The following is a 27,995-nucleotide window of genomic DNA, read 5'->3' as shown; positions in this document are numbered from 1 at the left end:
CGATATTTTAACCGACTGTGATTGTACGATCCTCCCTCGTTGTACACTGTGGATAGATTACAGCCGGAATGAGGCTTAAACAAGCAAGAGAAAGCAATTAGATGCCGTGTTTTCATAAATTACTACAGCAACAGCTTGGCTTGGGGGACGCTTTACCAGCTGTTTCCAGTCCTCCTGGGAGAAGCTCCGGGGGCGAAGCGAGAGCCTCGGAATTGCTTTCAGGCTTCACCTCTGACGTTGCAAATTTCGGGCCGAGAAAGTGATTCGTTGCTGTGGGGAACCGGCGCTGGGATCTTTGCCTGGATGGTGTTGAATTTCCTGGGTGGGAGGGGAGAGACGGAGGATTTCAGCGCCGACTTTTGTCTCCAGCCCCGCGCTGTTTGTACCGGGCCTTTTTAAGCGCGAGTGCAGGCACACAGTCACATAACACATATATACCGCCCTGCTTCACAAAATATGCTTCCTGCGGGCAGGTAAGGATTTGCTTTGTTGGAAATGTAGTTCCCGTGCTTTACTGCCAAAAAAGCTGGAGGAGGGGAGGGAGAAGAGGAGGTGGGACTACGCCTTGCTCAAGCCAGTTCCTTCTTCTCATACATATGTGCATCGTTTGCTCGGTTAATCATTACCAGCTTGTTCATTGCTGAACCTCTGGCATATCGGAATAATAATACTGGCTACGGGAACAGGGGATGAAGTGATCTCCCTCGGCGATCCCTTTTCACCAGCCCAACTTTTCTTCGAAAACCCTTTCCTTTGCAACCGTTTCCTTAGGCCCGGAGAATGCGAGGTCCCTGGAGAATGCTTGCCTTATAACCGGGGGACGGGGGTGGGAGGAGGAGGATGGGGGGTTGAAAGGAAACAGAGGAAGTGTGTCGGGTACGGTTTGGTAACAAAGTGGCTTTCTGGATTCTCGAGTGGCGCTTCTTGCTCAGTCGGAAGCCGCGTGTGGGAGGCTGCTGGCCTCAAGAAGTTACTTAGCTTGGACCGTCGTGAATCGAGGCCCGTTGCCTGTCTGTGGCCCTTTTTGTGGAGGCTTTAGCATCTCTTAAAGTCTCTTTAAAAAGGGGCTCGCGTTTCCATTTTGGAAAGGAAAGGCTGATCATCGGCTGGTTGTGAAGACAAGAGATTCCGTAGAGTTGGACAGATTGTGGCCTCCATCCAGAGATGGAGATGCACAGATCCCAAGCCTCTTGTAACTTAAATACTGAATCCTCGTGGGTTGTATACTAGCACAGGTTAGTCCTCTTATGACTGCAATTGAGCCCCAAATTTCTGCTGTTAACAAATGTTAGTGAGACATTTGTTTTCTGAGTTTTGCCCCATTTTATGACCTTTCTTCCCATGGTTGTTAAGTGAATTACTGCAGTTGATAAGCTAGAAACCCAGTTGTTTAGTGACTCTGGCTTCCCCATTGACTTTGCTTGTCAAAAGGTTGCAAAAAGGGATTAAATGACCCTAGGATCCGACAACAATCATAAATATGAACCAGTTGCCAAGTGGCTGGATTTTGATCACGTGATCATGGGAATGCTACAATGCTTGTAACTATGAAAAATGATCATAAGTCACTTTTTTCAGTGATGTTATAACCTTGAATGTTCACTAAATGAACTGAACGAGGACTACCTGTACATTCAGGTTGACCTGAGTGAGGTCAAAATAACAGCTGCCATATCTCATCCCTGAGCTGAGGCAGCTGTCTCCAACCTTGGCAACTTTAAGACTTGTGGACTTTAACTCCCAGAATTCCTCATCTATACCTTTTGTCATTTTAAAGTTGCTAAGATTGAGAAACACTGGAATAGTCGCTTTTAAATGAAAGGAGAAGTAACAGCTGTGTTGAACATGTCTTATCCATCAATCAACAGATGAGGATTCCATATTATTTTAGCCACCCAGAGTCATTTGCTACTACTGTAGATAGGCAGCAAATAAATACATAAATAAATTCGTTGTGTGAGCTGCTTCAGGGCAAGATAGGTCTGCAGCTCTTGTATGAATTCCATATCTCATACATTGAAACCAGATTATATAGGTTAATCGTACAAAGTGGGCATGACCCAAAACCAAGCTTCTTGCTTTAGAATCACTATTTATAAAACATAATTCACATATGTAGGCTTTGTAATGGTCATACATGGTTTTGCCAAAAATACATATAGTTTGCTTCCAACCCCAAAAATAACTTTCTCCTGTCCCAAAGATGGGATTTCAGGTGATTGTTAGGTGATCTGTATGACATGAATCACCAGCTAAATTTACAGTATATTCACTTCAGATTGACATAGCTGAGTTCTCATTAGTGAGGGTGTGCAAGATAAAGGAACTCAGAACATGTCACACTATCAGGATATCCTTCAATACAAGATGCTCATTTTACCCATCATTTTGTTTTTTGTTAATATACTGTGCTTTCTGTTATTATTTTTATTTCAGTTAAAATTAGCATCCATGCTCAGTCTATAAAAATTTTTAATTCACAGACATCTAGCTAGGAAGAAGTAATTTGTTTAGGTACAGAAGGTTTGATTTTTAGTTGCCCAGATTAAAGATGTAAAAATACATCTAAATGTTTATTTGTGCTATTTCTCCAATATTAAAGGTAATGGGGGAAATGTGCTAGTTTTCAAGCCTTCTGCTGAACATTTTTCCATTGTTAAATCATTTAGCATCTTTTCCTTTGTGCTTCTACTTTTGAACAGTATTTGAATTTAATTTTTTCCCCCAAAACACTTCAGAAACAGTCCTTGGTTGTTTTTTTCACGACTTGTTTTCCTTATTACTTTTCTGGAAAGAAGCTTTGAGGTATCCAATTCGAAGCAGAACATTCAGATTCGGTCACAGTTTTTTTTCCCCCCATATAACATCAACCTTGTGAACTCTCAAGCTTCTTCTTTCCACTATGTATTCAAAATGGACAGTGATTAGTGTGTATGTGTGTGTTTGTTTGTATGTATATAGCACATGTATATGTGGCAACAGAATTTCAGTTTTAATGGGTGTCAGTGTGCTCACAGTAAAAAATGACAATAAAAGTTATTTTATCTTACAATATAAAGAATTGTTATTTTATCATTGAGAGAACATTCCATTGGACCAGAGTATATTTGCACTGCTATTGGCAGAATGCTGGAATCCTGTTACCATTACACAAGACACACCTGGTAACTCACTGTTGCTCAACACAACTGTCCCATTGCAGATAAGTAACAGAACCAAGTTGATTTTAACAGCTTTTCTGTGTTGAAATCATGGTATGTATCTTTTCGCAAACCATTTCTCCATCTTTTGCCTGAATGCTAGAGAAAGTGTAGTGAGTACAGTATATCAAAATTCATTTTTCTGTTTAGAGGAATTGTATGCTATGATTTCAGTCCTGTGTAGACTTATGTGGACACTACTTCCATTGAATTTACCAAGGGAAATGCTTTTATTTATTTATTTGTGCTGTGAAAGATAGTGTAATGTTTACAACAATTTTACATGCCCTTATTTAAATTATTTTTAGATTTTATGGGGCATTTTTAATAATATGCTAATAATACCTCAAACTTTACTGAATGATAACCATTACTTGAAATTATGTAGGTTTTCCTAAGCAGACCTCAACACATCTAGCTTGATCCTTGGCTAAATGTATACAGAATACCATATACTGTAAACTTGAAATAATTTTTGATATGGTAATATCTGTAAAATAATAAAAAGCCTCCATATTTTTTTCAATGGTAAACAGAGAAATCAATATATTACTAGGGTTAAATTATGTTTATGTTCTAACAATTACTCTCACATATATTAAGGTAACATGCTCTTTGTAATGTAAACTTTCCTTATAATATTAAGTAGTACTGTTTCCTACTAGGGCAGTATCCTTGAAATATTCCCTTCTAAATCCCATTCTCAGTTCTGAAGTATTTACATACCTATATGGTCAATACAGCTGCTTTTTGGATATTACTGAAATTTTCATCCTCAAGCTTATGGGTCTGCAAACACATATCTGTACTTAGATTGATTTTTCACTATAGAGAGTTCAGTAGCGCTTTTCTTTTCTTTTTCTTTTTTAATAAAGTTTTATTTGGGTTTTCGCACATACAAAATACAAGTAAAACATCTTTTTTGAAAATAGCATGGTCCTGGGTTGAACTTCTTTATACAGACACAAAACTCAATTTCATGCTCCTTTTTGTGTTCTATGTGTATTCCATATCTTATACTATTCTACATTTTCTATATAGTTTTTCCCCTCTTTTAATTTTCTCAATTTTATTTTAATTATCTCATCTCAATTCGAATCATTATATTTACACTTTTGTCTGTTCTGTTTCAATTTCATATTATCTTTTCTCATTAAACAAATTTTCTCCTGTAGTTACTAATTGGAGTATGACACCTTTATATCTTTTTATTACATCCATTCAACTCTTATTTAAACTTCAATATATACCTTAAGGTTATGACCTTTAATATAATACATAATACATAACTTTCAATCAAATTCTGCTTGGTACATTCTTATAATACACACTATATTCTTTTTTTTAAAAAAGATTATAAATATATGTAATTATAAACCCTCATTCCATTCCAATTCAGTTCTATCATGAATAATCATTAAAATCTTAGCATCTTTAACACTTCTTTTCAATTAAATATCATACTTCCTAAAAGACACATATAATCTCCATAATTAATTTTTCCCTTATTTCTCTTCACATATGTTTTGTAAATCATTAAATATTCATTTTGTTACATTTATTTATTGACAAGCATTCCACTGAATTACGATAGCTATTTTATCAAACATTTTAATTATACATTGTTTCATATTTTCTAAAATTATTTCTGTTTCTAATATAACAATACTATCTTATGTACCTTTGCAGAATCCCTTTTTCCATTAATTTTTCACCCATTATCTCTAAATAGGCCCTGTTTCTCTATATTTTGTTTCTGTCCTTTATAACTTCTTTACCTTTCTTTCTTCCCTCTCATCTTCTCCCTCCCCTTTTTACCCCTTGTCTCTCTACTTCTAATTCTCTCTTCTTCATTTCCCTCTTCTGTTGCTTTCTGATTTTATACTTATTTTTCACTCTATTTTGGGGGGAGTTGTTTTTCCCAATCTTAAACTTTCCATTCACCTTTCCCCCTTTCCTTTTTTTCCCCCACCTAAAATTACTTGTTCATTAAAGATGGCTTCTTCTTTGTCACACTCTTTTTGTTCTGCAGGCATTTCTTGTTGTTTCTCATAATTCCAAATCTCCATTTCTAAAAACTGAAATATGAAGCCAAAAGATCCTCTCCTTTCTTGTGCATCTTCTTTGTATTTTTAAAGTTCTATTTTCAGTTCTTCTAAAAGTGGAGCCATTTTAAACAGTTTTAAACAACCACCCAATTGATTTTAGTCATTCAAATACAATAACCAAAACTCCAGAAATCATCAAGTAATCCAAATAGTCCTGAGTTATATCTTCTTATTTCTTTTTCCACTTTCTCTTCCTGGGGTTTTTGTTGCGATATTTCAGTTAGAATGTATCTTTTGGAAGTCTTGTTGAGATTTTGCTGTAAGTTCTTTTTAATTCCAGGCAGTCTCCTCCCTTCCAGATCCTGCCCTTTTATTCTTTTTCTCTCCTTTCCTGTTTTCAAAAGCTTTTGATTATCCAGAAATCTTTATTATCCCTTTGACTTTTTATTTTCAGCATTAAATGCCTATTAATGTCAAAGTGGATTTTTTTCCAATTTCTTGCTTAAGTCTCTTAGCTGTCAGTATAGGAAAAGGAGAAAAGAAAACCAAATCTTTTCCCTTTTCTCTCTCCTTCGCAGTTTAAAAATCTTCTTAGGGAACAATGTTATTGTTTTTTAATAGTTTCAATTCCAGGGTACCTTATTTGTTGCTTTTGCTGTTTGACCCGATCAACCAAAACTTTCTCCTCTTATCTTCCTCCTGCATATTCTTTTCCGGTTGAGTTCTTCTTTGTGGTGGCCATTTCTGACCACCGCTGCAACTGCCTTCAGGAAAGGGAGTAATGGCCAGCTGGGGAGGACCCTGCAGGCAGTGTCCCCCCACTTCACCACCTCTACGGGGTGGCTTAGCCCCGAAACCAGCCGGCTCGGGCGCTCCAGCGGCGAGCACAGATCGACGCCTCGCAGAGACGAGGTTTCGGTCTGTCGCTGAAGAAGCTCAAACCGGAAGCACCTAGTAGCGCTTTTATTTTCTATCTGTAGTCACAGAATGTGCACTTTTGTAGCCCTCTGAATGTCTGAGAGAGCTATGTATAAATTCTGAATATCTGTATGCCTTTCAGCATATACTGTAGATATTGTATGTTTTCAGTCTGAAATCTGAAACGTTTCTATTGATAACTGGCATTAAATTTGAATGGTTAGTAAATTAATTAGAAAATGAATTAAGTGTATTAACTCACATCCTTATCTTACTCGTATTAATTGAGTTACAGTTGACTTTTGAGTAAATAAATTGTATTATCACAAGTTAACATGTAAATGCTAAAATACTCATTGTTTGAATATTGGTATGGAATAAAAGTAAAAAAAAAATAAGCCAATTTTGTAAAGTCCAGTTCAGTATAGACATGTCAAGTACAGGTAGATTACCTTAGCGGTAATCGGGATCACAATTTCCATTGCTGAATGTTGCAGTCACAAAGCTTGACTGCTTCACAGCAAGGCAGTTCTGGCAGTCACATGACTGTGCCTATTATCAATGGCAGTTCTGGCACTACCCAGTTATTGGCATTAAGTGTAGACTTCAAATGACCATCACTTTGAACTTTCTGCCAACTTCTCTGGCTTTGCTTGTGGGAGGCTGGTAAGAAAGGCATAACTCATGTTCATGTGATTGTCACATGCTGAGAGGAAAACTGGGCCAGTTCACAAGTCCCAGATCATAATCCTGTAACTGTGGGAGCACTGCACTGGTCAGAACTTCGAGGACCAGTCATATCTACCTCTCGTTCAACACACAATTCAAACAATTACTGAACGAGTGGTCATTAAACAAGAACCACTTGTATATCTTCAAGTAAATATGTTACTGTTACTTTCTTTCCATTCTGATTCATCTATATTTTTTTGTTTTTTCCTAGCCTTTTCTATCTAATATTTATTACCCATTTCCGCTGCCTACATCTCAACATTATTGGATGAATATGCCAGGTTCTACATTTCCTGTGAACTTCCAGCGCACCAGTGACTTTTCGGGCAACATGCTACCCAGCCCCTCCATAATTCCAGCCTTTAAATTCCAGTTGCGGCGAGAAACAGTTGACTGGAGGCGATTCAGTGCTATTGATGTGGAACGTGTAGCTCGTGAGCTGGATCTTTGCACTCTTCAGGAAAATATCAACAGCATCACCTTTTGTAATCTTGATGCGGAGAAATGCCCCTATTGTCAGCAGCCAGTAGACCCTGTTCTCCTTAAGGTTCTGAAGATGGCCCAGCTGACCATCGAATATTTGTTGCACTCTCAGGAGTACTTAAGTATGAACCTGGCACTCCAGGAGGAGCAGCACCAGGCAGTTCTTGAAGACTGCAAGCGTATCAAGTATGATTTGGATAAGCAAGCAGAAGAATTAAAGGGGGTGAAGGAAGAGAGCAGGAGACGGAAAAAAATGATTGCCACTCAACAGCTGCTCTTGCAAGCTGGGGCCAACAACTACCACAAGGTGAGGTTGAGGTACAGCAAAATGCATGAGAAATTTATCTAGTCTGTATTTTAACACAAAACGTGCCCAATTTTTCAGAGACACACTGAAATTTGGCAATTTTTTTTAAGTTCTCAATTTTTCCAGTGGAGGGAAAAAAAGCCATAGAAAAATGCATATATGATTGAAAATGCAGTTCTTTATGGCGAACCACAGGTTGGTTCTTTCCTCTATCCTATTTAACCTCTACATGAAGCCACTGAGAGAAGTCTTTTGCCAGTTTAGAGTCAAGTGTCATCAATATGTTGAAGATATTCAGGCTTATCCAAACAAAAGAGAATGGCTGTTCATAGAAAAGCCTCTTATTTCTGGAGAAGTACCAACTTTGCTTCTGAGTGGAATAGTGCTATCCCACAGAGGGCAAAGTAACAACTTAGGGATATTTATGAACTTATGGCTTCTCTGAATGAGTGGGTACCAGTAACATTATCTAAAACAGGAAGCACTGAAGATCACTTATGCACTTATCAACTTGTGCCTGGATTACTGTAGTTCACTTTACATGAAATTTCTCTTGCAGGTTTCCTAGTAACTTCAACTTAGTAGAAAATGCAATGTCAAATATTCTTAGGGAGAGTCCTTTTACAACTCTTGTAGGAACTCCCTTAGTGTGTTTCCAACTGAAATTAAAAAGCTTTTGGCCTCTTGAGACTTGGGATTGAGACTGCCTTTCCCAGATAGATTCTGCCTGTCCGATCAAAGCCAATAGAGTATCTGCTGAAAGTCCTTACTGGTGTGTGGTTCAATCATGTCATGAAGGAATCATGAAGCAAACATTGTCTGTGGAATTTCCTCTTTTGAAACAACTTTGCCCTAGAAACAAGGAAACTCCCGGTTGCCTTCTAAATGTCACAGAACAGAACAGCCTTACAAAGTACCCAATTCATCTAAATGTTGCAATTATGTGTATACATTTTTCTTCGAAACCATATGGAAAAGGTTTGCCATTGTCTTCTTCCCAGTTGATGCTGGAATTCCTCATAGTTAGTTTCCCTAATACCCACAGAGCTCTTTCTAATTTATCATTCATGTGGATTAGTTCTTAGTTTTCTGCTCTCATTTCAATTTTATTTTTTCAGCATATCCCATTATACCTATTTGCACGTAAATAAAGTCACATTTAGACCTATTTAGCACCCTGTTTTCACAGTAAAGATTGTGTTGCACATGTTTCTGACCATAATTATGCAGTGCTGGAAGCATGCAGACTTTGAATACATAAGACAATATTACAATTTCAGCAATTATTGCTGGAGGTAATACATTTAAAATTCCATAATAACATTGATTGAAATCTTTAATAATGGTTTATTAGAGACTGACATCTGAAAAATAGGAACTGTCCTAAATAACAATGACATCTAGCACAAATGCAAATGCAACATTCCAAGAAATATTTAAAAAAAAATCTTTGTTTTTCTTCCACTGTTTCAAAGATTGGGAATATCAATTTGGATAAAAGGCTTTAAATTACCCTATTAACTCAAGATTAGAACTATTTTAAGTTTACAAAAAATATGACCCTAGGTTAAGGTTGGAGGTAGTTTTCAACCTATGACCACAATTGACCCCAAAACTTATGTTGCTAAAGAAGACATTTGTTAAGTGAGTTTTGTCCCGTTTTACAACCTTTCTTGCTACAGTTGTTAAGTGAATCATTGCAGTTGTTAAATTAGTACCAGTTGTTAAGTGAACGTTGGCTTTGCTTGTCAAAAAGTCACAAAAGATGATAACATAAATATGAAGCATTTGCCAAGCATCCAAATTTTGATCATGTGACCATTACAACAGTTGTAAGGGTGAAAAATGGTCATAAGTCACTTTTTTCAATGCTGTTGTAACTTGAATGGTCACTAAATGAATGGTTGTAAGTCAAGGATTACCTGTACTCTTGTCCCATATGTGTCTTATAGCACTAGGAAAGGAAAATAAATGAGCAGAGAATGAGAACTACTTGGAGAAATTCTTCCGCCATCAGATTACATGCTTAATCTGTCCTTAGATGACTTTTTGTCCTATTTCTTAGTGCCAGCTCTGTGACAAGACCTTCATGAATTATTCCTTTCTACAAGGCCACATGGAGCGTCGGCACGCTGAAGCCACTGCACTTGGTAAGCACTAAGTTTGCTTGAATATTTCTTCTCTGGAGAGAATTCCAAAGGATTAGATTTGAGGAGGTGGGGGGGGAGGAGAAGATCACTTATTAACTGATTAATTCCGGCATTCAGAGGCTTGTTTATATACAATTTCAGAGTAAAGAGGGGAGATACATTGTGTGAAACTAAATTAATGTAGATTTTAATGTAACAAAGCATTTGCAATGAATCTTATATTGCCATCATGCCCAAACCACTGTGTATCTATCTTTACATAAAAGTGAAATGGACCTGGAGTTGGAAATATTGGTAAACTTTCTGAATCACTATATCCTCATCACAATTTTTATTTGTAATTTAAAATCTAAATAAAAGTTTGGAAATTTAGACTGTTAATTGTTTGCAGCATCTTGTCAAATTTTGGAGTTACATTTACATTTAATAAATGCCATGAATATTTTTTTACTTTTTTTTAATTTCAGTGGTTATATAACCTCTTTTGTCTTGAAATAGAAAATGCCAATTCATTTTTGAAAAAGTGAAAATGGTGAATTATTAATATCCTGTCTGTCTTATTGTCAATTTATATTCTGCCTTTATAATTTTTATAAATAACCCACGGTGGCAAATATATCCAGCCTGGTGTCCCAACCACCAAGCAAACTGGCTAAAACTTTGCAACTTTTGTTACAAAATACATCTTCATTCTTGAGAAATAATTTAGCATAAAAATCTAGTGGAATTCCTATTTCAGCTCTCTGTACAGCTTCAATTTCTGGTTGAGGCCCTCACTAACATTGCCTCTTTTTGAATTCACCTGAAGAGCATTTGAAGAAGAAACAGGTGCAGCAAATGGAAAGTGAGATCGAAGAACTGAAGGTCAAGTTGAAGGAGACCCAGGTCCAGCTGGAGGCTGAGAGTCAGCAAAGGGCTCTGGTATGAATTGTTAAGAATATGAATAAAAAGGAAAGCAAAAGTCAAATGCCTTTTGTCAAGGTGAAAACTAATTATAGGTAGACAAAATGGGAATAATTCATGTTCTGTCAAAAATGTCAGTGATGATACAGCAACAGGCCAATCTTTTCTGGGCCCAGAAGCTAAATAGGATCATTCTTAATTAGTATTTTAATAGATGCCCTCTGAGGAATATTAGGACTGTAGATTAAATTGGTAAAATGCATCTCCGATCTTGGCTAATAATTTAGAGAAAATTCAGAAGAAATAGCAGCAAAAGGCTGCTGTATTACTGGCTATCAATTACCCAGATGCATCCACGAATTTACCAGGAATTCAGCTCAGCTTGAAGGAGGATATCCTGTCTTCTACAATTGTTTGGGCCAGTTGATTTTTACAGGTAAAAACAAAATCAAATAACTCGGATAAGTTTATTGCTTCAGAATGATCATTATCACAGTCTCTGATTCCTCTCCAGTTGCTATTTGAAAACAATGACTAAATGTGAGGCTTTTTTTTAGCTATAACATCCTAGCCTTTTTATTTGTGTGTTTGCCTGAACAATATTGGTGCATGACCCTACATTTTCCTTCATAGGTAATACAATCAGAGGCTTATTTTCTAACCATGCAAATTAACCCCTAATCTAGCAGTAAGCACAATAAGTTGAATAGTACTTAAGGTGGAAATAAAGAACATATAATGTAAAACAGCAACCAATGAAGTAATAAAAGTAATTTTTATAAAGTAATAAAATACTGTTTTATTTCTTTATTAATTGAAATTTTAACTATTGTGTTAGAAAACAATTTTGCTGGATTATCTGCTCTAGTGGGATGGCCAGAATGGTAATGGATTCTTATCTATATGTAATGTTTTATAAAGTAAATTTCTCCAGCCTGTTGCCATATAGATGTATTTGATTTCCATCTCAGAATCCCCAGTCATAGTTAGAGGACATACTAATGCATAAGCTAAATAAGTTTTGCCTATCTCAAACAAGATCAGAAAACAACTGATCATTGAGATGTAACTATCAGGGTCATCTGTTGGCTAAATGATATAATGACAATGCCATCATCCTACTCTCAAATATCTACAAGTAGATCAAAATGGTAAACAGTTATTTGTACAACAATTTTGTTTGATAGCGTTAGGTTCTGCAAGACCGAAATGAAATCCCAATAAACTTAGTGGGACATAGATTGTACTGCAAATATTTGTGATAGTACAAACTGTCCTTGCAAGTTACTGTCTTTCAGTTTATCCCTTGTGTTGTGTGAAATCAGTGTTTCCCCAGCCATTTTAAGATGTGTATACTTCAACTCCTAGAATTCCCCACCCAGCTCTAAGTCATTGATGGATGCAAGGTTAAACATTCAGCTCAAACTAGGTTCTTGAGGCCTAGGCCAGAATTCTCATTCGGTTTTTCATTCAGAATTTGTTTAGTTTGATTGCCTGCTAAAACTTCTAAAAATGTTTCAATTCCCTGAACCTAGTCTTAGCTCAGCCCCATAACTACTTTATCTTCCATTTGGGAATAATTCTTTTCTTATAGGAAGCAGACCGTCTTCACCAAAGGGAAGATGAGGAAAAGAGGACATTTGAAAGATGGAAGGAAGAGGAGAGAGCAAAGTTTCACACAGAAATGGAAGAGCTCAGGCAACTTTTCCTCACGGAAATCAAGGACTTTTCCAACAAAAATTCTCTCTTGGAAGGAGTAAGGAAAAGATATGGCTTGCAATTTTCCTATTTTCTTAAATATTCAACATGTTTGCCATCATTAATTCAGTATGGACACAATTTTATTATTGAACTGAAGATATGAGATATATTGATAATATATGCCTTATTTATATATCAAAGAGATAAACATCAAATTCCTAGAAAAATGTTGGAAAACAGAGCAGTTTACATCATAGGATCTACTCCTGAATGTCTTAAACTAAGCTGGATGCTATCCACCAATTAGTAATCCCATCACTTTTTATTTAACATAAAATGATGAAAAGGTGCATTCTTGTCCTTTGCTGCAGATAGCAAAATTGATGGGCCAGACCTGACTAGGAGTAAGAAAATAATTATTCTGACTGATGGGAGCTTACCTCAAATGTCTGAATTCTTATGAAAACATTACCAATATTACAAGAATAATAGGTAGCTCCTTGATGTGATAGAGATGTTCTAGGCAATAAACATTTGATATCAAAAATTGTTTGTTTTGTCCATCATTAATTGGCATTCAAGTGCATGCTCTCCTCTGTTCTTCCTATCATATGTGAATGGGTTATTGGGAAGGAAGGATGAGCAGCTTTATGATCTGTGAGAAAGTGTAAAGCAACAATAAGAAGTCTTGTAAATCTATTTTGCTCAATTGTTCTCCAGCATTCTTCCTATAGCAGACAGTAGGTTGCCATATGAGTGATTGTGATAATATTTAGATCAGTATTTACCCAATCAAGATAAAACCTTGATCAGAGATTTAAAGATGCAGTTGGGAATTCTGACCCTTCTGACATATATCCATACCTCAATTAGGCTGCTGTATATAAGTATATGTGTCAGATGTTACATGTTACCTAGAGAAATATTTTTTATTTTTCTGGCAGCTGCAGACTGTGGCACTTTGTCATAGATCACATATTCCTTCTGCAGAAACTTCAGGAATTACAAGTCAAGAGTGCAGTAGCCTCACATCTTGGGACATTGCAAGATGATGATTCTTTTGAGAAACAACAGTGGACAAAGACTCAGAAAGAATTACAAGGGATGAAGGCAAGGATTGAACAACAGGTAGGGGAACCTAAAAGAATAGTGCAGACTTTTCCAGTCTATTGTCCTTCAGTCATATTGAGACAACATCTCCAAGAGTTCCCAATCAACTCAACCATGACCATACTGACTCATTCTTCTGGAAATAATAATTTTGAGCTATTGTATAACAATAGATCCACTTACCACTTAAAACTAATTTAATCTTTTTTTATAGTTCTTTGGATTCAATAATTTTAGTTCTATAACTGTTGAAGAACATCAGAACCACTATGAACAGATGGTTCTGAACTTATTTATATTGATGTTTCTAAGATAATAATTTTTAATCAATAAAGTTATACAAGCTTCAATTTAAAATGAGAGATTCACACACAAACATATATACATATATAGTTACAAAGTAAGTTGTATCTATTGATGAATCCTGCAAAACTCACTTTTTAATAATATGATAGGAGCATCCTACATTAGTTCTTTCTCCAGGTTACTTGACCATGACTTCCAGCATTCCTAACTATATCCTAAATTCCTGAATTCTGTGTCTAGGAATACTCACCAGGAGAGCATCAGGTTAGGAAATACTGGTATGTGCTAAAATGGGTTTACAGATTCCTCAGTGAAACAAGGCATTATAGAACTGAATGCAATTCCCCATTCTTTAGTTGGTACTCTAATCAGATGCATCAGAAAATATGAAGACTGACATTTTTGCTAAGACTCGAATAACTTGTGATAGATAACTGGCAGATAACTGTCAATAAGGCTGGGTACTTTTTCCAATATTTATCAGAAAACCGAGTGGGAGTGGAAACTTAGAAAACTTCAGAAGGAGAATGAGAAAGAAAAAGAAAAGGTGAGTACACTCATTATTTTTGCAGCTTTTTCTGCTAGTAGAAAAATGAGGACATTGTATTCTATAATTAATGCCTATTCATTTAAGGCAGAGGGGGCAGGAGGAACTGCCATGGAGAGGAAATAAAATATCTTTATCATCCATTATAGACAAGGAGATTAACTGATGGCACACCCTCCACCATGGTATAAAGAGGATTATAAGTAGCCAAAGCAAATCTGAAGGGTCTCCCTCCCATGCCCACATATGCCCACCACCTACATGTTGGATATAGTATGTGTAGATACTTTAAATGTAGGTGGTGGGCATATGTTGCATGTTCATAAAGGACAGCAAAATCTACAGATATAATCCCATTCCCTCCACGTTTATATCTGTATTATATTTCAGTACAATGCTTTGTTGTTTTATGGTATGATTAAGCAATAAGATTCAGAATAATGCAGCTCACACTTGAAAATGGGTCTCATTTTGCTGTGGGTGGGGGTGGGTGGATCAATCAATTGATCAAGATTGTATGCCTTCATTGTGAAATCAGATTCTAGAGATATTAGAGCATAGACAACTAAGTCCATTTAGTTGCAGCCTGCACAATTGCATTTCTAACCATTTGTCTCTATTAATGAAATGTTTAATTGAATGGAATAGTCTTTATACCCAAATGTTATTTTTCTGTCTCAGCTGAAGAATGAGAATGAAAAACTCAGGTCTTCCTTGTCTTCTGACCAATCTAAAATGGCTGAATATAACAAGAAACAACTTGCCTCTCTTATGACACAACTCAGAGAACAAGCTGGTGTCATCCAATCTCAGGAGAATACAGTAAGCTGAATACAGTTATTCTGAGAAGTTATTTATATTCTTCAATTTAGAGAAGAATTTGTGTTTGTTTTCAAACTAGAACACTCCTGTATTCTGAGAATCAAACTATACTGTTTACTAAAGTATAGTTTGACTCCCATGAGGCAGCACTACATCACCGTTTCATATTTTATATGGGAACTCTGTTCCCTTATTCCAAACACTTAATCAGTTGGGCAAAGTATGAAGGAAAAAATGTGATTTGGAAGATGTGTGGTTTTGAGAATACCTTAAATACTCTGGATTATGCATCAGTTGTGGAGGTAACCACTTAAATCTTGAAAAAGATATTGCTGTTTTAAGGTAATACCTGCAGATGCTACCTATATACTACATATGCTCCAAATCACAATTTGCCTTTGAATCCAATTTGTTGCACAGCCCTATAATCCAGATAATCTAATCACTTTGCTTGTGAGAAACTTTCACCCTACAATATACATAGCTTACACCAGAATGTAGTATTGCTTTACTTACTTTACACCCCTAAAGTGACTTGATATATTAGAAATAAATGAGTGGTCCTGCACTCAGGCATATAGGCTAAAAGGGAAGATGAGGATAAAAAATAAATTATTAGTCAATGGCAGAATAAAATGTTGAACTTTAAAGTGATATTAATATCCATTTGGGGTCATGTTGATCCTCCCTTGATTGTGTTCCTACCTGAATAATATTTCATGGTTTTTGATCCTGGGATTGAAGGAAAGAGGCTGAAATGTGCTTTCCTTTAATTCTTCATTGAAGTAATAACTGAGTCTTGTACCTGGGAGAGATCAGAGAAAATTTTCTGTAACTGCTCCTTTTCTGGCCAAGTAAGCACTTCCTCTTGCTATGTCACTCCCTTCTTGATTGTGGAGAGATATATGAAACATGTGAAACACATTTTATTTTGAAATGTGAGTAGTTACTTTGTAAACTGATTTACATTGTTATGTACCAGTCATATCAGCTAAATACTTATTAGACCTTGTAAATAATAGCTGACTTATTTTACATACTTATGTTATCTTTCAGATTAAGCTTCTGACTTCCAGCAAACCCAGAGGTAATGACCAATCCCTATATTGAATAACTGTCCATAGTAACAATAGATTTTCTTTCTCTTTTGACAAAACCATAGAATTCTTTAATAGCCACGGTTATTCATCCAGAAGGAACATCTACATAGTAACTCTCTCCTATTGGTAACCTTAAATTGGGTGAAATGGTACCTCATAAGTCAATAATTTTTGAATCAACATAACTTCAGATAGGCTAATTTAAAGAATGCATCCAAAATCTAGTCCCCATTGCTCCCATGGGATTGGAATTTGGCAAAGTTCTGGGTACTACAACACTGCAATCACATAATCATAATTTCCAATGCTTCCTGTCAGCATCCCATAAAAGACGTCAGTGGAGAAGTCCACTCCTGCTCTCGTTGCTTTTTTGCCCACCCATAGTCATTCTTTTTCTCTGTTTAGATAAGGAAATATTTCTGAAATGACCAATGGATTGCAGGTTGTCTAGTAAAATATGAAATTCCACATGATAACAAGAGAAAGCAAGAGAAAAACAATATACAGATATTCATTGCCATGCTTAGGTTTGCTGAACAATTTGTAATAGAGTATGGTAATGTTTTTAAACCTGTACAAAAACCTAAGATTCATTTACATTGTTGTTATTTCTCTGTCCCCCACTTCTCTCTTTTCACTTTATGCATGCAGATGAGATAATTTATCATAATATAAAGTGCTGGTTCATGGGTTTTGCAGAGAGTACAAGTGATAATACTTTTCATTTGGCCCATTTTTTCCTATAAGTTTTCTTAATGGAATATTTTCCTGATGCTATTTGCTTCAAATTGCTTTCTCTTTCCTTTTAAAAGAGCTGGGCTGGAGCCAAATTAAGTTACACTTAGTTCCCATTAAAATAATGGCTAACTCGTCATGTTAATGCCATGACAATGTCAAAGATATGATTGTGTTTTGGAATATGAATATAGGCTTTTTTTAAAAAAAAATTGCTTTTAATTTCCAGAAATCCAACAAGTACCCAAGACAGAAAAGCTGGAAGAATCCAGTGAAGAAGGTATATTTTATAAATTTCACCTCCCATTGTTCTTATATGCTAAATATTACTATTACACAGAGAGAGAAAGAGAGAGAGAGAGAAAGAGAGAGTCTGACTATTCAGAGATACTTTCTGAGATGCTGAGAAATTCTTGTAGGTAAGGAAAAGACAGTGTAGAAATTGATAGTTATGGAGTTCTAGTCATGGATCAGGACTATATTAAATCCTGATTAGGACTATATTAAATCAAGCACTACATGAGATCACTATATTTTTATTTGGTTGTCTCTGCTGTCCGGAATAAATGAAGGAGCTAAGACTATTTTCTTGAATATTACAGAAGCTATCTCCTTCAATGGCAAATAAAATTAAAGTTGGATGAAGACTATTTTTGTTTGTTTGTTTGCTGAAATAGATGTTTAAGTGGCAGTTTTGAGATAGGGTATAAATGTTAAACATTCCAGCATTGGGATTTTTAACCATCCTTTGGTTTCTGCAGAACTAGATGATACTTTGGACAGGAAGAATAGAGTTCTGGAAACACTGCGGAAGGATCCAAATTTGTTGAAACAATTCCGGCCAGTTCTGGAAGAAACACTTGAATATAAACTGGAGACCATGGGAGTGAAACGAGTAAGTTAGAAAAGGAACATTTATTTACTAGACTTACTTTGAATTTCAGCTGGATGTGATTTTGAGGATTGCGATATATATTGATTTAGGAAAAAATGTGATGTAAAATTATACTCATCTTTGAACACCTGTTCAACACATTCACATGCTTGACAGAAAATTGAAAACACCCCAGCATCTCCCTCTCCTCCTCCTCTGAACCTTTTTTCAGGAAAATGGCTTGCCCAAGAAACTGCTTTTTCTTTTGCCTCCAAAAATCAGGAAGTGCTAATTAAAGAACATTCTTTTAAGATTCATTCTTGACTTCTTTGCCTCAGTATTTGCAACAAACCAATAAAACACAAGGAAATAAGCTATGAGATCAATGTATTTGGAAAAATGCATTCTTGCTTATGCAATGTAGCTGTTGCAGGGAATGTGGAAATACTTAAGATCAAACAGTTATATTCAAAATAGACAATAACTATATCATGAACTAATTTATTATTTTTCTTTAACTGTGATATTGCAAAATTTAAAACAAACTTCTGGATTGTCTCACATTTTTACTTTCATAGCTAGATAGATCTATCAGTGACATGCATCTAAAGCAAATAATGTGTCTTCAGGTCCCTCTCTTTTCCTTTGACTTAATTGCTATATAAAAATTAGATAGCAGTAAAAATAATAAAACACTTTATGACTTTAATGGTCTGCTGTCAGTAATTATTATTTTCCTATTGCAAAGTAATGCTTTGTTTGAAATCAGTGGTCTTAAATTGCATAGTTATATGCAATTCCCTTTAGAATTAATAGATGGCTTTACATTAACTTAGCTGGCATCCTCTCATAGCTAGTAAAATGATAGACTTTCAAAGCCTCTTCTTTCTCCAAAATTCTGTTCAGGTTAGAGTCTGATTCCTCAAAACACAATCTTCAATCTTCAGTTTTTTTCCCTCTACCCAGGGAGCTTCTTCAGTGGTCCTCAGTCCATCTGGAACTAGCATATTTTTGGCAGCCAAAAATGCCTGTATCCCATTGACTTGCTGACCATCTTCTTTTCCTCCCCATGTGTCCATCCACAAGTCCTTTTCTATGAGCCCCTTAGTCTATTTCAATTTTCTTCCCACTCTCCATGAGAGTCCCTCTTTCTGTTTCATTCCCAGCTATTTTCTCCCAGACACAGCTCATCTACCTGGGAGATCAGATGATAATTATGCTCCTTTTGTGATGGATTTAAGATTGGAACACAGTTGTACAGCAGTTTAATCTTCCTTGTTTCCATCCTTTTTAATTCAGCAGCAACTCTTCAAAGGAGTTGAAACCAAGTTTTCCACCTGAATAGAGGCTTCCATTATTTACATTCAGCCTAATACAAGGAATCCCCTGTATAAGAGGTTGTCAGGAACTTATTCACTGCATGAATGATGAGAGCAGGGCTCACACACATGCATATACTGATTAGAAACATTTGTTCTGTTTTATAGGGTACAAAAGGTATCCCAGCTCAAACCTATAAACATTTGAGAGCTTTGATCAAAAAAGAGCAGCAGCAGAAGGCTAAAACATTTCCAGCTCTGCTAACCTTGAGAGATAAACTTGAAAAAGAAGTTCAGAAGAAAGCCATTCAGAAGGATGAAGAGAATATGTCCTTGACGTTTTCTTCAATCATTGGTAAGATGCTCAGTTATATTATTTAGAAACATAACATGTATTTTATTCGATTAATATTTTATCATTTTGTGTAAAAACAGCAAATCTTAAAATATCTTAAAAGACTAACAAATTTAATGCTTAAATGATGCTGTGCTCCCTGACTCTAATGTTATAGATATTTGTTTTTATAATTTTTTCAAGATAAGATTAAATTAATCTAAAACCTAATTTATAAATTTGGAGTTTATATATGTACATGAAAGGACCCTCCTCAAAAAAAAAATCATGGTTACTTTTACAGCAGATGGATTATATGATTCCATAAGTTCATAAGCTTTAATCATTCAGATTATGAAAGCAGCAAAGTTTAGTAGCATAGCACATACATGCTACTACATGTATGTGTAGTATACGTAGCACATACATGTATACGGTATCAGATATTAAAGGTATTAAATGGTTTGGTAGAATCACCAACATAAACTCCAGAAACTTCATAGATGTATTTTGTGTGATTTTCTTGACAGGAATGTGGAAGTGGATTCTCATGGCCTTCTTCCATTATGTTTTTGATTTTTGAATCTAGCTTTTAGGCTGGCCATTCCCTCAAATTCTCTTATCCAAGTACTAACTAACCTGACCCTTCTTAGTTTCCATAAGCCAGATGCCATATGTTGTCACTTGCTGAGATATAAAACCCATAAGTATAAACCAAATCGTGTGAATAAAATTTACAAAAGCAGAAATAAGAAGGCAAATATTCAATTTCTAACAGAAGTTGTAGATTGGTGCTATGTAAGATTACATTGCACTCCAAAATGTTTTTCTCCTTTTCTCCTATTATTCAGTCCTAATAATTAAGAACAAAACAAAATAAAAAATGACATAGAGCAATAATACAATCTTGAGATATCCTAAATTTTAAGCATATTCAGTATTTTCTGTACAAAAGGTTATTTGTATCAATAAAAGTAATTAATAAGAAATAACCTAGTTTTTTATTTTATTAAATTTGTTTGCCACCTGTCTTACCAAAGGATAAGTCTGAGCAGCTTAAATGTTTAAAATGATAAAACTATATAAAACATGTATCTAATAGAAACAAAATACTATAAAATACTAATTGTACAAAAGTACAAATTATTATAAAGAACTAGATGAGAGTGAATCCTTAACTAAAGACTTTTTCAAGTTCTTGTTATGATAGTTGCTTGGTCCATGCTGTTTCCCACACTTCTTAATATCCAGGAAAAAGCATACTTGGTAATCATGGTAGTAAATGCATTTTTTTTACTAAATATTCTTCTGTCCATTATAAAAATCATGCTTCAAAGAGGGTTCAAATCTTTCATGAAGATTGGGAGATAAGCATTTAAATTCAGTTAATCCAGGACACTTTTCTACAACAGAGTGAGCCATTAAAGTGCAAAAGGTTTGCGTATATGTACATGTGTCTGCAGTTGCAGAACCTGAGATTCTGGCTTTAATATTAAATCTGTGGATCAAGTGTATGAAAAGGCAAGAATAGATAATTAATTTTTGCTAGTGGGGAGATACGTATTGTGAGATTACTTGCTGTATTCAGGATCCATCAGTGACTCAGGTATGAACACGTAAGAGGCAAATAGATCAAAACAATTTATGTGCAATGTTTGAGTCAGCTGGATAATTGAAGCCAAATCACTAAGAGGATTTTTACTTAGGCTTCTTGCTTCATTTGGTTTCTGGGGCAAACATAAAACTTTTGTCATGTTAGAACTGCAAATCCTGCTTTTGTACTTGCATTAATGCTATTAAAGGTTATTCACAAAGCAAAGGAGATATAAACCTTGCATTTTAAAAATGCTATGAAATACTCAGTAGTTCAGTTGTAATCGTTTGATGTGGAACTCTTTAACATTGAATCTTTGAGACCCACATTAAATACCAATCAGATTGGGGTTTTTTATTAAATGTTTTCATTTTTTTTCCTTCAGAAAAAAACCAAAGAGACCAGCATTCTCCACTCCAGGTTACACCTTTGAAGATTGGAAGACACCCAGTGGAAGTACCATATTATGCCCTGAAGACACCCAAGCCAGCTCCTCGGAGCAAAGTTAGTTCCATGACTAGTTCAATAGAGATTCCAAAGGTACCATCTCCAAATCAAATTAGAAGCAGTTCACCTTCTCTTCAACAATCTGCTGTCCACTTCCCCAGGTGAGTTCTGGATTATAATTGTATTTACCTGATTTGATGTTTTAACCTGTGCACGATTTTATTATAATTAAAGTGAATTATTTATTTATTGAATTTAAATAGTCACCCATTCATTTCAATGAGACTTAGGAAGCTTACCTACAGTAGTAATTGCAAATGTGCAAAATAGTCAATGAAAAAGCTTGTAAAAACTTTGATAGTCACTGACTCAGCTCATTTGACAGACAAGTGCAGACATAAATTCCACATTCAGGAATGCAGTATGACTTTCTGTTGTGTACAGACTGAGAATATTGCATTTCTCTGCTAGAAATAACAAAAGTTTAAAATTTTCTTTTAAAATGAAATAAGTTTCTGGATGGAGACTGGAAAAGAGAAGAATTTAACATAGCTCTTTAATAGCTTCTAGTTAAAATAGAATCTCTACAGAACTTGGAGAAAGTTTCATTAAATAAAGCAGAGGAAGTTTTGCTATGAAAAATTAGTAATTTGGAGAAAATATAAAGTTGATTTAACTTTTTTCCTTTTTTCTGTGTGTTACCTACTCAAGTTGAAATTCTGTATTTCTCTGTGCAAGTTAGGGAATTCTGGGTATTTCCAGTCTTTAGCCTTTCTTCATGTAGAGTATCACAATATTAGTTGTTTTTGTGATCTGTAAGAGAAAAATCTCCTGCAGCATCTCTCCAGAAGGTATACTTTTCTTCTATTTTGTAGCCTTCTTGTGATCTGCCTGAAGCACTGTGCTTCCTTTTTCAGTATAGCTTTTGCAATTTATCCTTTTTCATCAACTATTTTGCATTTAAATATTTACATTCAATAATTTATCTCTGCATATCTCTTTTCTTTTAAAATATTTTTTGTTGTCCAGGGTTGGATTGGTCTATCTACCAAGAAGGGAAGAAGTTGAATTATCTAATACCTCGATGCTAAGTAACCATATAGTTGCATTTTTGGCATGTAATTGCCAGAAACAGCACAGGTTGTTATGGCCTTTTCTTTCATATACTTATGAGAAGGATGCCAGACATGGCATTCCTTGGCAGATAAATGTTTTAGCAAGAATTACCAAGCCACCTCTTCCCAGTAGGATTGGGACCACCTACTTTCTCCCCTACAAGCTCAATCAGTCTGCTACATTGATTTTTGTGAGGTATTTTAGTGTTTGTTTCTAAATTGTTTGAGTTTATCTTTGAAAGAAAGGTGGGACATGTTTTCACAAATAGGTCATTGATATTGTATTTCCTAGCTTGGCTACTCTGAAAGTACTTCAGATTCTATTAGAAAAGTTGTAAACTTTCTTAGAATCTCACAAAGCACGGTCTCTATTATAATTTATTGGTTTTATTCAGTTTGGACACTTCTTGACTCTAGATTGATTCTGGGCAGTTCACAGCATAATGAAACAATAATACAATAAAATACAATATAAAATTTTCATAATATTTATTCTTTTTCCATTTTCCCTTCTATTGTGTTTCTTTCCTTCAGTACTTCACCTTTCAGCTCTGAGACTGAAGAGTCAGAGGAAGAAACAAACATGAGCTCTCCAAAACACATGTCCCTCAAGACAGAACCAAAGCAGAGCAAACCTGTCCCCAGAGCAGCACAGGTGGAAGAGAGTGAGTGGGATTCATCTGACACAGACTTTTCTAAGGAGAAACTTGGTGCAGGAAAGAGTTCTTCAGTTGCAGCAGGAACTCATTCAGGTGTCTATCATTTAGTTGGATTTATTATTGTCATAATGTATGAAAATGTCAGTGTCAAAGAAGTAAAAAAAACACATCCAAATACTAATATATGTATCAACTATTTCAGTAATCAAATGATTACTATGAACGGGACAACAGTTATCTTGTTATACATTTTTAATGGGCTTAAATGACAGACAACTGAATTTTGGTAGTTGCTATTTTAATACCAATGTTTAGTAAATGAATACTAAGTGAATTAAATACTACTAAGGGGATTTGCCAGGGTGTGTTGCTATAATATAAGCTGTAAAACATACATGATTGTTTTTATAAAATTCAGTAAGACACAAATTAATAGTTGTTTAGGCTAAATAACTTTTCAAATAAAGTAATCATCTCCTGTGAGGCCTAGTACTATACTGAAAGGCTAGTACGATCATGTCACCACTAATTCTGAGCCTAACTGATTCCTTGCTTCACTTAGAAACACTAGTGCAGTCAATGGCTAAAAATCTGGAGAAGAAACTGAACATACCTGTAAAGAAGCCTGTAGGTGGCGTGAAGCTCTTTGCCGTCCAAAGCAAAGATGATACTAAAACAAATCATCCCACAAAAAAGCTTCAGGTATTGGTGTTGTTTTCAAAACTCAAGACTGTAGTAGGTAGTCTCTTAATTTTTCTTCCTAACAGTACAGATCTTGTTCATAACTGATTCACTGGTAGCATGATCTGCACATTTCTAAGAAAGTTATATTGTACTCTGTAGGCCATAGTAATAATGGGTTTAAGATTATTTACAAAAAGTAAAAAGATCAAGATAGTGAATACTTCAAAAGTAGTCAATATGTTATCAATGAAAGGATTGTTCATTGGGTTAATCTATAATTTTAGTTAAGTTGCCTAAAGATTATGAGATCTACCACATCTCAGCAGCAAAAAATCAGATGGCCAACACATGTCAGGAAAGAAATACAGAAGATATTTTGATACCATGTAGTAATTGTCTAGACTTTTGTAGCCAGGATCTGGTAGCCCTACTTTATAAACTCTCAGGTATTAAAGCTTTGAGTATAATATTGAGCTTAATGTTTTCGGTATACCTGAACTTAATATGTTTCTAGAATCCATATTTGTTTTCTATGACATTATTATTTATAAACACACATATACTAAATAACAAATATCTAGTGCCCTCCATAACACTGGAAATACAACTTATAGATTTCTAGGACCTAAGACTCCTTACATTGCCAGCACAGATAGAGAGCATCAGAAAGAGAAGGACTGCTACAAATAATTTGTGAATATGCAAGGCAAGGTAGACATGGAGAAGATTTATCTATATGGTTGTTAAGAGTCAGCAATGACTTACTGGCATGTAATCAATTAATCAAAAGTAGATACTTTTAATAGCTAGAGACAACAGTTATTTTTAGTTTTTACCTAAAGGGCCAGGAACAACATGGGGAGGAAATGATATGAAATGTTAGGGCCATAGCAGCCATTAAAGCTGACCAGTGGTTTTCATCCAAGTGCTGGGTAAATGACTTTGTTTTTTATATTTGACACATTTTTTACAAGCCTGTAGGCTTACAATGCAGTTTCATTTATTTCCCACCTCAACATCATGGGAAAATTGGTAAATGTTGAAGTGCTTCAAGGGGCTACAAAAAAGGGACTTGGAGCTAAAGGTTGTTCACTCCTGTCTAAATTGGTGAATGCCTGCCTAAATTGGTGAATGTTGTATGAATTCATTGATAAGTCATTCTTATTTAGACATTCATGTGCAATGTCTAACAGCATAAAAATTCCTCAGAAATAACATATTTTTAGAAATAAATATTAAAATATATTTTAACAAGTTTTTACAAATGTTCATCTTAGTGAAAATGTTCTGTTTAAATGCATATATTTCTAAATCTGTGTTTTATAAAATTCAGTGAAACATAAAATCTGAAGGGTAATTGCAAATGAAATATTTTTATTCACAAGTATCAAATCATTCATGCATTTCTTGGTGCATCCAACCTTTGCAAGTTTTCATTCCTTGTTCTCTGTCTTCTCTTTTCTTCCTGATGTAGTTTGCCTATGAGGAGGACAGTGATTTGGAGATTTCTTCTTTGGAGGAAATCAGCCAGCACCTGGAACCTGAAACTAAGATAAAGAAGCCACAAGGGGCAAAAGTTAGTGAGAGCTCTACTGGATTACGAGGCACCAGTATCTGGACTTCCAGTAGCACAAAGGCCTGGTGATTCCCATGGTTAGATAAGTACAGAACCCAGTTGAGATAGAAGAACATTCCATGACAGAGAAATCATGGGATTTGATAATCACAAAGAAAGAACAAAAACACCAAATACCAAAAGTATCACATTCAAGGTTCTAGGTTCTGTACATAGTTTCAAAACAAATATTTAATTAACATGAGTTCTTCCAGTGGTTCTAGACTGATTTGTTCTTTTGCTGAAAGTCAGTCTTGACATGACATTATAAATTAAATTTTGTCCAGAAGACACAAGCCTGATTCTTACATCATGCACAGCTATAATGTTGTATATTTGGGTCTGACTTAGTGTATGTGAACCCAGCCTTCATGTACCATGGGATATGATTTAGCATTATATTATTGTTTTTAAAAAGCATATCTTAGTGCAGTATATAAATGCAGCAGTAGATGAAGGCTGAATCAGACAGCAGTCATGGCATCATAGCCTCATTTGGGGGTTGTAATGAAGTTTACAGTACACCTTTCACTGATGTTCTAAGTGAATTTAAGTGACAATAAGAGGGAAAGAGGTATAATTCTTGTGGTCCACTTAATGGGAAAAAAGGCTTTTGCTACATTGTGCTGTGATACAAAATCTACTTTGGAAAAAAAATGTTTCTGAAAAAAATCTGAGTTTATGCAATTAGGCAATTTTTTTCTTTCTAGTACTGCGATGCAACTTTTTTCTATTTTTGATAAGTTTGTGAATAGCCATAAAAATAAATCAAATGGAGAGGCTTCAAACATTTTTTTATCCCGTCAGCCTTCAGTTTCATTCTTACCTTGATTGCACTTCAATGTACAGTAATTCTGAAGGGCAGTCTACTTATTTAATTCTGAAATACTTCGAGAATTTTCAAAGTATTTGTCTATTATTTTAGGTAGAATTACACTGAAAATGCTAAAAGTATTTCAGAATTAAATAAGTATATCTGTGAAATAATATAGATCTGACCTTGGGACAGGGGAAGAGAACAATAAATCATTAAAAGAGAAGAAAAAAGTTTTCAGAAAATGAAAACTTAAAATATACCACCACCCTCAATTTTGTCTGATGCAAGGTGCAACAGACAGAAAAAAATCTGAGTGGCTTTCAAGATTATGTTATTCTACCCTACAACAATACTGAGCATTCCTGGAATCCATATTGCTCATGTTTCATAACTTTCCTATCTTGAAAGGTTGACAATATCATGAACCATAATTCATTAACCACAATTTAAAATGTTGGAAATTAATGATAATCATTTAAGAATAATAGTTAAGCAGTTGGAGTAGGGTTGGAAGAATCCAGATTCAGGTTCATTCTCAGTCATGAGAGCTCACAGTGACTTTAGGCCACCCCTTGGCTCTTAAGTCCAATCTAACACACAAGATGGTTGTTGTGAAGATAAATAAAGATGGGAATGTTGTGACTGCTATCTTCAGCATTAGGAGGAAGCATGGGATATGATATATTCATCCCATAGTCATTTCCCAGTTGGATTAATGCCATGGACTCTACGTAGGGCTACCCTTTAATATGCCCAGAATGCAGCAGTGCATGCTATTTTGGGTGTACCAAGGTTTGTTCAAATTACATTATTGTTGCCCAAATTTCATTGCCTGGTTCATTATGGTTCATGATATTGTCAACCCTTCAAGATTTTTTCAGGTTTTTTTTCATCTTTAAAGTCTTGCATGGTATAGGGAAAAGTTATTTCTAGGATCACAACTTTCCAAGGATTGCCCATCCCACCAGATCTGACAAGGTGAGCACAATCCCGATCACCCTGGGCCCTAGTTGATGTGCCTTCTCTGTTCTAGGATCTTCCATTGGAACAACTACTCCCTGATTCAGAAAGCCCCAACCTTCTTAGCCTTCTAAATGCTCTGAAGACCTAACTCTTCCACCAGAAACTGGATGTTTGTTGCACCCAATATACCATACTGTAGGTGCAGTTCTTTTGACAGTTTTATTATGATACCTTGCTTGATGTATTATGCTTGTTTATAGATTTTTAAAAAAATATATTTTCTGGGATTTGTTATGAGGTATACAGGATTATCCATTTAAGATGAACAGCTATATAAATGTTAAAAATTAAATTTTATATATGTTTTATAAACATAAAGAAATACGGTATGCTTTTTCAAGCACAATAAGGATGAACCACCTTTAAGTATTGTTCTCCTAAACCACTACTAATAGGAACTGACTTATAGTTACATTGGTTTCCAATGATGCATAAGTCCTCCATGATGTGAA

At 35.2% G+C, this 27,995-nt stretch overlaps 1 protein-coding gene across 3 annotated transcripts; it reads left to right on the top strand.

The window, feature by feature from the left end:
* The first annotated feature begins 1 nt into the window (after window position 1).
* On the top strand, window positions 2-26,491 carry DZIP1L (DAZ interacting zinc finger protein 1 like). 3 transcript variants are annotated; one of them, XM_087964904.1, is made up of 16 exons: window positions 2-473; window positions 7,110-7,688; window positions 9,754-9,838; window positions 10,647-10,759; window positions 12,336-12,497; window positions 13,433-13,570; window positions 14,343-14,405; window positions 15,087-15,227; window positions 16,284-16,314; window positions 17,292-17,342; window positions 17,824-17,957; window positions 19,424-19,610; window positions 21,569-21,791; window positions 23,280-23,497; window positions 23,967-24,106; window positions 25,563-26,491. In XM_087964904.1, exons 2-16 carry the CDS (start codon window positions 7,167-7,169, stop codon window positions 25,731-25,733), a joined length of 2,379 nt encoding a protein of 792 aa, XP_087821030.1. In that variant the 5' UTR covers window positions 2-473; window positions 7,110-7,166; the 3' UTR covers window positions 25,734-26,491. The 3 variants fall into 3 exon arrangements, with proteins under 3 accessions (XP_087821030.1, XP_087821032.1, XP_087821029.1); XM_087964906.1 differs by lacking the exon at window positions 2-473 and adding an exon at window positions 3,169-3,254 and having other exon boundaries at window positions 23,280-23,410; XM_087964903.1 differs by lacking the exon at window positions 2-473 and adding an exon at window positions 3,169-3,254.
* The last annotated feature ends 1,504 nt before the right edge of the window (window positions 26,492-27,995 follow it).

Source organism: Notechis scutatus, chromosome 4, assembly GCF_049901735.1.
Source record: "Notechis scutatus isolate UNSWTSFEM ecotype Mainland chromosome 4, rNotScu1.2, whole genome shotgun sequence".
Classification (NCBI taxonomy): domain Eukaryota; kingdom Metazoa; phylum Chordata; class Lepidosauria; order Squamata; family Elapidae; genus Notechis; species Notechis scutatus.
This window is presented reverse-complemented; position numbering and strand designations above follow the sequence as displayed.

Excerpts from the sequence above, each read along its gene's own strand:
- DZIP1L (XM_087964903.1), top strand. Across the intron at positions 14,406-15,086 it reads ATGAGAAAGAAAAAGAAAAG|CTGAAGAATGAGAATGAAAA; the intron begins GTGAGTACACTC and ends TTTCTGTCTCAG. Across the intron at positions 15,228-16,283 it reads TCCAATCTCAGGAGAATACA|ATTAAGCTTCTGACTTCCAG; the intron begins GTAAGCTGAATA and ends GTTATCTTTCAG.